The 11,402-nt window shown below is 40.3% G+C and overlaps 1 protein-coding gene across 4 annotated transcripts in view; it reads left to right on the forward strand.

Annotated features, from left to right (window-relative positions):
- The window catches only part of LOC129182390 (protein kinase C beta type-like), a 36,896-nt gene extending 25,494 nt beyond the window's left edge, over positions 1-11,402 (forward strand). The window contains exons 12-17 of one of the 4 annotated variants that reach the window (XM_054778449.1): positions 931-993; positions 1,088-1,226; positions 1,299-1,379; positions 1,461-1,568; positions 4,469-4,609; positions 10,630-11,402. In XM_054778449.1, coding sequence (XP_054634424.1) covers positions 931-993; positions 1,088-1,226; positions 1,299-1,379; positions 1,461-1,568; positions 4,469-4,609; positions 10,630-10,782 — 685 coding nt within the window. In that variant the 3' untranslated portion in view covers positions 10,783-11,402. Of the gene's footprint in view, positions 1-930; positions 994-1,087; positions 1,227-1,298; positions 1,380-1,460; positions 1,569-4,468; positions 4,610-4,997; positions 8,040-10,629 lie in introns of those variants that run through there. The other 3 variants (XM_054778451.1, XM_054778448.1, XM_054778450.1) reach the window with 3 other exon arrangements.

Consider the following 11,402-nt stretch of genomic DNA (forward strand, 5'->3'; position numbering starts at 1 on the left):
ACTGAATATGCCAATCAAGCTAAAAGATACCACACAAGTTTAAAAATCTATTTGTCTAACCCTAGTCTCTTTAATAGTAGCAGAACATTCAAATCATACTTTAAGCTGTTATTATGAGCAATGGAGTTGCGTTAAAACACATCCCGTAATTTAAGGTTAATTTAATTGTTTTCAGTGTATTTTTCAGCGCACTCAAATGTAGCAAATTGTACATCCGAATTAACATTTACGAAGTGAGTAATAAGAATATCCACTTCATGTTTTTCTTTATCGTTTTTGTGATGTTCGGAGTGTCCCTGAATGCATCTTGCGTTCTTGTAATGAGGAAGTGTCGTTCCCAGGATGAACGGACTAGAGACGTGTGTGTGTGTTGGAGATACATACAGTATATGGTGTTGGATGTTCAAGTCAGAATGAAGTTATAAAGGAGCGTCAGACTCTGTGTGACTGTGTGGGGACACTCCACTGTGCTTCCATCCGCCGTCATAACAGAGAGACATTAATGTAATGAATGAAATTAATCAGTTACCGCAGGTAACGTGTTATTTTTTCCACCCCTTTCTTTTATTACTGTATAAGCCATATACAGTACTGTACTTATTGTTATACATTCTCTAAACATACATTCTCTTCTTCTCTCTGCCTATTAGGAAAGGGTAACATGACTAATGGCTGAGACATGAAGAAGAGTTAGGATTAAATAAGATTGCTTCTTGCTACTCGTTTTCGGACATGTTGAATTGTACAAGTGTAAACGTGATGTTCCTTAACGTAAATTGTTAAGCATGTCCAAAACAAATACAACTACGACGCGTTCTCCTTCTATAGATCCCACTATATACATTAAAAAAACATTCTATACATTAGATCTCTCAGCTGCCATACATCTTAAAAAATGGTTAAAAACTGCCCATGTATTGTATATTTCAGCTTCTATGCTGCTGAGATCGCCACTGGACTCTTTTTCCTCCACACCAAAGGGATTGTGTATCGGTGAGTGTGTTTGTCTAATGGCTGAACCTGTGTGGTTGTTCACAATCTTCCTAGAACCGTAGTATGTACTTATCACCTGCAAGTGTGCCTGCAGGGATTTGAAGTTGGATAATGTGATGCTGGACTGCGAAGGCCACATAAAGATCGCCGACTTTGGTATGTGCAAAGAGAACATGTATGACGGCATTACGACAAAGACATTTTGTGGAACACCAGACTACATCGCCCCCGAGGTGTGTCCTACTCATCAAGAGATTTGTTTTGTCTCTAAGTGATACTCAATCCTTTGCCTTTTTGTCTTCCAGATCATAGCCTACCAGCCTTATGGGAAATCCGTAGACTGGTGGGCCTTTGGAGTGTTACTGTATGAAATGCTTGCTGGGCAGGTTGGTATTATCATACTTTTTCATAAAGAACACACAATGGTGTCCAGAATATTTACGTATGTTGATGTTTTTGATGTCCAGCCGCCTTTTGATGGGGAGGATGAAGACGAATTGTTCCAGTCGATCATGGAGCATCATGTCTCGTACCCAAAATCCATGTCCAAAGAAGCCGTCGCAATCTGCAAGGGGGTGAGAACACATCCAGACAAGTGCAAACACTTGCAGATTAGTTACCGTAAAAATTACATGTAAATGCTGAGAGACGCTGTTGTTAAGACAAAATTCCAATAAAGCTAAGTAAATAAGGCAAAGCCAGTATAACCGTGCAGTCAGTGATATGCCGTGAGGTTTATGGCTGGTCGGGGTGTCTTGATACAACTTTTTCACTTCCGATACCGATATCAATCCAATATCAGCTCAAATCATACATACTTGTATTACTTACTTTGTAGTGTGGAATGCTGGAAAAAGCTTGAGCAAGTGATGTTACTCAAACAGAGAACTATAATCAGCCACAGTACAAATGAGAAAAACAGACCCATTTACTTCTTTATGCATCTGGGGCAGGAGTTGGCAACCTGCGACTCCGGCTCTTCAGCCTTTTTGTTGTGGCTCCCTTCGCAACGCTCAGATATTGGGGAAAATGCGCAGTATTGAAATGAGTTAAAAATATCTGACTTTCTGTAAGACCATGAATGCATCCTGGCTGAGTTCTGACTCGTGATTGGTTGAGCGCGAAGGAGGCGGAGCCGGTGGTTGCCTGCCTGCGTTGGTTGAGACGTGACAGTCACGTCTTTTCTCCCCATCAACATATGTAGTCATCAACATATCCCCCTAACACGAAACATTTCGCAAGCAAATAGTTTTTAATTCTGCACAGACAGATTCCTTTGTCTACTCTATCAACGATGCTGGCTTACCTATATGCTTGGCAAGAAACGACAAAAAACACTGAAAGCCATTTTCAAAACAAGCATTCAACACTAGAAAGTAGTGAAAAGTTGTGTAAGTCCACTGATGGATGGGCTCCACACAAGGGAGGTGACGTCACCTCTCGTCCATTCATTTTCAATGGCAACTGCACGACAGGGCGATGGTCTGGAGCCTCTGTCCTGCCTAGCGACACACGAAATCCGTGCTTGTTAAATTTTGTGCTCGTCCATGCCATCGTGCACACGCTGGCTTGCGACACGATCCCAGGAAGTGGGAAAAATGTTCAACTTTTCTTCGCCCAGACAAGGACCAATCAGCGGGAGTTTCATTGACCGTCCAATGAGCGGACAGGATGCTATTCGGTACTTTCTCGCAGGTAAACACAGCGGGAAAAAATAATACTTGCCGTGTCTTTGAGCTCTTTGACATTTCTCAAAAAGAATATTGCGATATAAAGCAAAACGCAGCGGCATGTGAACTTGTTGGTGCCTGAGTAAACATGTAGCCAATCAAAACCGCTCGCCGGTGTAGCTGGCTGCAGCCGCTCATCATCTCCCATGTGCGGGGTTTGCTACACGTTGGCGATGAGTTTTGCCAATCGCAGTTGTTTGTCGGCTCCCATGTGTGGAGCCCATTTCACATCCACACTGAACTTCTATTTGTTGTATTCTGTTTTTATAATTGGTCAATTAAGAAAGATTCAAACGTTTAAAAGTTTACAAGATGTTGTAAGCTGATGTTTTGCGTCTCCAGACTATTTTTCTTTAGTGGGTGAGGGGGCTAAATGGCTCTTTGATAGTAAAGGTTGCCGACCACTGATCTGCGGTATAGTTTTATCCACAGTGTAGTGGTGGCTAGGCATGATATAGCGAGGTGCTCAATTAAGCGTTTAAACCCGACTTTACTCACCACCAACAGGAGCTGCTCATCTTTTCTGTTATAGCTAATGATTTGTTGTTGTCCTGTGGGAGTTTCTTGTGTTACGCTGCTTTAAATGCGCAATGAGTTTGGTCATACTTCTCTGGTTCTGTGCTACCATGGGAAACTTGTGCATGACAAGTGTGGCACTCAGCTGCAATGTCTCTTTCTGACTTTAATGAAAAATACACACGGCCGCGGGTATGCTGGAGCCTATCCCAGCTGACTTCGGGCGAGAGGCGGGGTACACCCTGCACTGGTCGCCAGCCAATCGCAGGGCACATAGAGACAAACCACCATTCACACTCACATTAATACCTATGGACAATTTAGAGTCGCCAATTAACCTAACATGCATGTTTTTGGAATGTGGGAGGAAACCGGAGTACCCGGAGATTCGAACCCAGATGTTCCCGATCTCCTGACTGTGTGGCCAACATGCTAACCACCACCGTGCGGCCTTACTTCATAGTCCCATTTATTTATTTGTTGTTACCTTTTATCTGTACAGTATATGAAGTACATGCAGCCTTTCCTTCTCTCTGAAAAGTTCTGATACTTTGTTGTAAAAGTCCGATCACTTCTTGGTGAGCTTGGGTATATGATCCTCCACCTTTGCAGCCACATTCATTCATTCAGCAGAGCATAATGTAATGTAATAACATCTTGAAGGCATTTGACTTTCTGCTAGCTAGTGGTGACACTGTTAATAAAGAAACAAAAAAACGCTGGATTGTCCTCTATGGAAGAATGGCAGTTACAAGCACCTTCCAGCTCACGCATCCCTGACCCCTTCAGGATGCAGCATACTTGCAGGAACCTCAAGTGCCTCCCATATGACATTTCTATGTATTTTATTGTCCGTTAGCAAGAATAATGATATCTTACATTAAAGCCATTACACGGGCTGTAGAAAGTCAGTGTAAAATACATTTTTCTGCAACATTGTATTATTGGCGACATGCTGACAAACAGAAACTGACAAACACAAACTGATCTTATACTTACCTCAAGGTGCCGTACATTTGCCATACAGTTGTACACGTCATACTTGCCTGTAGAGGAGTTTATTACATCCTCATATAAAATCAACAAAACATGTCATGCCATGACATCAGCGCCACATCTTGCACCTGTACAAAGTGAACAAAACCTCCAACACAGCATGAATGTAGTCATATCATAGTAGGTCCACACACACAAACACTCCATGGATTCCATATCTGTGTGATTTCTAGCTGATGACCAAGCACCCAGGCAAACGTCTAGGCTGTGGTCCTGAGGGTGAAAGGGACATCAAGGAGCATGCTTTCTTCCGCTACATTGACTGGGAAAAACTGGAGAATAAAGAGGTTCAGCCGCCTTTCAAACCTAAATCTGTGAGTATATCACACATCTGGTACACATTCTCCTGTTGTTTAGTGCAGTAGAAACACCTTCTGTCACCTTAGAAATCTGAAATGATTGCTAGGTCAGATAATGTGAGGGAGGTAAGTAGATGGCTCATTATTCCCAGCACCCAACCATCACCGGTCATTGGTCACTACTCTTACACAGATATGTGTCATTGTCGTGACCAATGATGGCGGCTCACCTGTATATAGTAGACCAATGGAAATCCACAGTCTCGGCTGTGAGCGATTTGATTGGTTGATGCCATGTGTTTTAGTTCTATTTCTTCTTTTTCTCTCCATTTGTTTTGGTCACATTCCTCATCACACTCACTCCCATCCCTCCATCTTCTTTCTCTTTCCTCTTCCATGGCAGTGTGGGCGTGACGCGGAGAACTTTGACCGCTTTTTCACACGTCACCCCCCAGAGCTGACTCCCCCAGATCAGGAGCTTATAGCCAACTTGGACCAGGACGAATTCCAAGGCTTCTCATTTCTTAACCCTGAGTACCCTCACTCTATCCACTGACCATGCCACATACATGGATACATATAATCACTGCAATAGTGAGCCTCCCGCATCAGACAAATGTGAGAAAGTCACCATTATGTGCATATCCAGGCTGCCAATTTGACACTTTTGGGAAATGAGAGTTGTTAGCAGGGAATCTGCTAAACTTTTAACATGCAGATGGAAATCGAGGCAGTCTGACGAAATAATCCTAATGTCAAGTATCGAGCCACCACTATGTTGTTGTGGTAGCCTCCCTCTACTGGCTTTATTTCTATCATCAGTGCAGGTGTTGCTCACTTCCTGAATGCAGCAGCGCTTTAAACAATTGCAGGTCTGCCTCCCCGTTTAAATGTCATTTTTATGGGATATCAGTGATATTGACATGTGTACTTTGACATTGGTAATACAACACATTGGTAATAGTTATACAAATGTCTGCAGTTCGTTAACTAATCAGAGGGTAAAAGTCTACACAGTACTCAATGATCATGCCCATCCTTAGTGTACATAGGGATGGGCGTGATTATCGATTAATCGCTCACAACCAGAAGTAATTTGGCCAAAATGGAGTGCGTTACTTGGCTGCAACCAGCAGAGGCGCTGTTGATCCAACTAGTTTGTGACCTGAAGAAAAGTCAGCTATGAGCTACATCCACACAGACCTCCGCTATGGTTAACATCATACGGCTCAACACGGTATTAGCATGGTAACAGCAGTCTAAACATTCCCAGAGAGAAAATAGTTTTTAATAAAAATCCTCTTCATCAATACATGCTGATGTTCCCCATAGTTGATAGTTAAATGTCCATCCCTGTGCTATACTGTGTGTGGCAGCTCAGTGGCTTTTGATTGTCGCAGAATTCAATTCAGCTTTTATTTTAATGACAGTAACCCTAAGGTACAAGTAAACAATGTAATCAGATCCAGTATGAGAGCTGTATAACAGTTATCTCCAGAGAAGTATTCATTTTTTGAATGTGGTTTGCACAGCATCACTTATGCAATGGGTGGGATAACTGTCTGTGCAAACACAGTATTTCTTACAGCTCTTGTATTAGCTCTCGTTAGGTTGTCAAAGTGCCAAAGTACAGTATGGCTGAGAATCACCAGGTTGCAGTCAAACGGTGTGCGCCAATTTACACTTAAAGGCATCATCAATCAACAACACAATAACCTTTTAAAAGTGGATTTTCTTATGTCAAGTGACATGTCCGAGAAGATGTGTGTGCATTGTGAGCCAGGTGCGTAACAAATGTGTCAAACGGACATCTCTAAGCTTATCCGAAGGGGAGGCGGCGCTGCTGTTGTCACAGTGTTGCTCACACACAAGAGACAAATGAAGACAGGCACGCGCTTAACGACAGTGAACAATAAACTAAGTACAAAGCAGGAAATATGTGAACATTTTTAGATGACTATATCAAATGTAATTGTTGTGGATTAAAGAAAGAAAGAAGCTTCTATGGATTGTGTAATTGTTCTGTATGACTGGAAATGATAATATACTCACTGGTGCCTACCAGGCCAATTCTGCTGTGTCTGCCTTCGTCTGTTCTTACTGAGCTCCAAAAACTTTTGAAGTCATTGATGTGTTTTGAGCTAAAGGAGTGCAAGTAATTATCCTGAAAAAAAAGTTTAATTCCGAAAACCAGTAGTTTTGCTAGAGGCTAGGCTTTGAATTGAAACGCTAAACCAAGCTACCCTAGGCTGAAAATACATGCAGTGGTACCTCGTTTTTTGTTATTAATGCATTCCAAGAGGTCCGTCAGAAACTGAATACATTTGTCCCATAAGAAATAATGTAAATTCAATGAATCTGTTACAGATATGTTTATTGAAGACTCTTATTTGCACATGTGTTTTGTTTGCTTTGAGTTATTTCTCACTTGAGGTACCTCTGTATTTAGCCCCCTAGTGGCTACATAAAACAGGACCGTGTTATTGTTGCACTGATGGAATTAATGTGTATTTCATATTATTATTATTATATTATATTATATATATACAATAAATATTACCACACAGGCCAGTGAGAGCATACAAAGACACCATCTCTGAATTGGTAGCCAGGTGCATCGTCCACATCAGCCAAACAACACTGCACCTCAGATAGTCGCCTCCTTTGATACATGACTAATTGCCTTTACTGTGATTGATTGCCGTTTGACTGATGATCACACTTGTGAGCCTTGAAAATTCACCATACTCCGTCAAGTGTTTCTTCTTAAAATGCCATATTAAATTAAAGCTTTTTAACATGCTACCTGCGCAAGATCGCTTTTGTGGCATGTAAGTGTCACACGGCAGACGTGATTGTTTTTATTTTGGCACGCCTGCGCACTGTGAAGGAAAGTGGGAGGAGAATGCTGCCTAAGACGTTAGGGCAAGACCCTATCATCTAAACCAGGGGTGTCCAAACTTTTTCCATCGAGGGCCACATACTGAAAAATGATGAAAAATGAAAAGGTCATTGTATTCTCAGGGCATTCAATCGATCGTAACTGGACTGTTAAGGTTGCCTTCGAAGGCGTTTCGCCTCTCATCCGAGCAGCTTCATCAGTTCATGCTAAAAGACTAGGTGGGACACACACCAGTCAGACTAGGTAGGACAAAGCTATCCCACTGCGTCTTAACTTTGTGATATAGGTGAAAAAGTGTATTAGTATGAACTTTGCTCTTCTTTTCCCATTTTTGCTGTTTTTTTTTTTAATTTTCCAAATATTTCAACATACATTTTGTTTTTGTAATATTATGACTTCATTCCCATATTTTTACTTTATTCCCAGAACATAACTTTTTCTCCAACATAATTTTTAAAAAATACACCTTTTTGTTATATCGCGACTCCAAAAAAAAAAGTTAATTCTTTTTTTTCTCCAAAAATTACAACGTCATTCGTTGTTTTGTTTCTCATAATATTTCTTGAAAAAGTAGCCTCTTTTTTCTTTAAGATTTCAACTTTATGCTATGAAAATAACATTATTTTTCCTAATAATATTACAATGTAGGATTATTATAGGATTATTATAGGATTCTGACTTTTTCCTCACTAGATTACAAATTTTTATTATAAGTATAATTACTGCTGATTTTTGCAGGGAGGGGGGTTCTTTTTAAATTTTTTTGGTTGTTACATTATATTTTTGGAATGTGCCGCGAGTCAATACAAAAATCAGCCGCGGGCTGCATGTTGGACACCCCTGATCTATGGACTAAAGCTAAAACAAGGTGAAAACAAAAATTTTAAAAAAATCACACATACAACTAAGCGGAAGACCAGCTGCCCTCAGATGAGACAAGAGGAGGTAAACACTTTTTATTTTTATTTTTATGTGCTCGCTCACCTCCCTCCCTATTGTAGAATCTGTTTATGGATCTTTGTCTGTACTGAAATGTTCCTCTTTAACACACAGGTCTTTGTCTCTGGTCTACTTGTATCTGTAACATTCAGTCACAAGGGATTGTTCTCCATTTTTGTTGTATTTCTGAATGTGTTTGCACTTTGTGCTCATTTTTGTCATGTTGCCCCCAAACCCGACTCCCACTTCGGAATTATCTAAATAATACTACAGTCATGGAAAAAATTATTAGAACACCCTTGTTTCTTCAGTTTCTTGTTCATTTTAATGCCTGGTACAACTAAAAGTACATTTATTAAATGTAATGACAACAAAAATTTAATTAAGAGCTGATACCAAGCCATTTCCATGGTTTTCTTGATGATCACCAAAATGACTTAAGTTCATATAGCTGTGGCATTGTACTGCCAAAAAATGTAACTCTCATCTTATGTCTTATTTTCATTGTCATTGTTCCATCTTCTATGCCGCTTATCCTCACTAGGGTCACGGGTATGCTGGAGCCTATCCTAGCTGACTTCGGATGAGAGGCAAGGTACACTCTGGACTGGTCGCCAGCCAATCGCGGGGCACAAATGGACAAACAACCATTCACTGTCACATTCATACCTACGAACAATTTAGAGTCGCCAGTTAACTTAACATGCATGTTTTTGGAATGTGGGGGAAACCGGAGTATCTGGAGAAAACCCACGCACGGAGAGAACATGCAAACTCCAAACAGAGATGCCCAATGGAGATCCGAGCCCAGAACTTCCTGATCTCCTGACTGTGTGGCCAACATGCTAACCACTAGGCCACTGTGCGGCCCTATTGTCATTATTATATTTGTCCAAGCAAATGTACTTTTAGCTGTACCAGGCATTAAAAAACTTCACTCCATATACAGGAATTGTAAGTTAAGTAACACTTAAACCACTAGAAAGTGTAAAAAGAAGTTAACCGTTGTTAAAAAAATGTAAAAAACATTGTTTTTGATCATGCAGAAAACTATTTGTTGAGTTATTGTCACTTAAGCCATATTGTACTGAGCAGCCAGGACAAAAATGTGTGTACAGCTTTCCGATTTTGCCAAAAGTAAAATTGTGTGTTATATGGTCATAATCTTTTTTTTTTTCCCCATCAGCATCACAACAAAACAAACAAACAAAAAAACACGATGAAAAAGCAAAACACTTCCAGGGTTAATCTTTTAGCTCCTCACTGAACTAAAGTCTCGCAAGACCACTTATGAGTTTTGTGCAACTTTAGTGGTCTATTGCTATCTCCCAGAAGTCATCGAGTGCTTTTGAGTGCTTCCTTTTTTATATGAACTATACAGGCACTTACGGAGCGAAGCCAAGCATAAAGGAGCAGCTTGTCACGAGTGGGAAACCCACCATGCCACTAAGACTAAGTGACAACTACGGAAAGAACGACATCCAAAGGCTCCAATCCTATTACAAAATAATGAAATAATTACAAAATGGTGAAATAATTTTAAATGACGAATGGATGGAATTTACTGTTGATGCGGACTTCCAACAGATCCTCCAAGATCGAATTCAATTGTGTTTCTCACCTACTCTATCAGATTGCAAACATTCTTTGGTTCCACATTTAGCAGTCACACTCGATAAAACATGCACGGACGGTGAGTCAGCAACATATAGGGTTCATTATTTGGGCACTCTTTCGCGGAACGTTACAATCCAGGGCACACGGACTCTTTATGTGCATCATTGTACAAAAGTTGAGGTAACATTTTGGTGAAAATGTTCGTCAAAAAACGAATCGTATGAAAATGGCTTATGATACCGAGGTTTGACTGTACTTTTTATTTTAAACGTCATGGTGTATTAATGCAAGCAAATGTTCTCCAACAGACACCTATCCATAGAACTTTAAATGGGTTGTACACAACATGATCAAGTAAGATACAATTTACTTTATTTAATTTACTTTATTTACTTTCTCCCACTCCTGCAGATCATTATCAAAAATGTCTTTGTGTTGATAAAGTGGACTTCCCTTTCTTCCTTCATCATTGTGCTTCAATGGGATTTTTTTCTGCTTCCTGTCAGTCTTGGTTTTCCGTTCTAACTCTGGATGAGTGACTCTAAACTTTTTAAACTTTTTTTTTACTCTGTGGCAGAAATCCCGCCGTGACGTGGGCAACTTCGACAAGGAGTTCACCAAGATGGCAGTGGAGTTGACGCCAACGGATAAACTCTTCATCATGAATCTGGACCAGAATGAGTTTCAAGGCTTCTCCTACACTAACCCTGAATTTGTTATACAAGTCTGAGAACCTCTTGTCACGAGTCTGTTCATCATCCTCTCAAGTTACACGACTCAAACTGGACTATCCCCACAAACACACAAGACTGCAGCGTACAATGGCATTATACAGTCGGGAAGGACAACAAACCACAATGTCACACAGTAGAGTGCAAACCTCCACCAAGGCCAAACAAAAGGGGAAGATTGGTTGTTTGTCCATCTGTTTGCTAGCATGCTACATGCAGGTTCATGGAGCATGACGTAAGGTGTTACCCATAGTAGGCCGGTGTCATTGATGGCATAGAGCAGAAGTGTCCACAAAGGGCAGCACAGGGACCATTTGCAGCCTGCTGCTTGTTTTTTATTGGACCATTCTAAATCAGACGATAATCAGCACATTCTAAAAGTACAATTAAACAAAAACTACAGCAAAATGGCACAAATGAATGAAAAAAATCAAATATGAATAAGCGGACTAATACTCTTTGTCACCTATAACACAAACCTAACACACAGGTTTATGGTTTATATATACTATATATGCATATATATTATATATATATATATATGTGTGTGTGTGTATATATATATATGTATATATATTATGTGACCTGAATATATATATATATATATATATATATATAT

Source organism: Dunckerocampus dactyliophorus, chromosome 6 (genome assembly GCF_027744805.1).
Source record: "Dunckerocampus dactyliophorus isolate RoL2022-P2 chromosome 6, RoL_Ddac_1.1, whole genome shotgun sequence".
In the NCBI taxonomy this organism is placed as follows: domain Eukaryota; kingdom Metazoa; phylum Chordata; class Actinopteri; order Syngnathiformes; family Syngnathidae; genus Dunckerocampus; species Dunckerocampus dactyliophorus.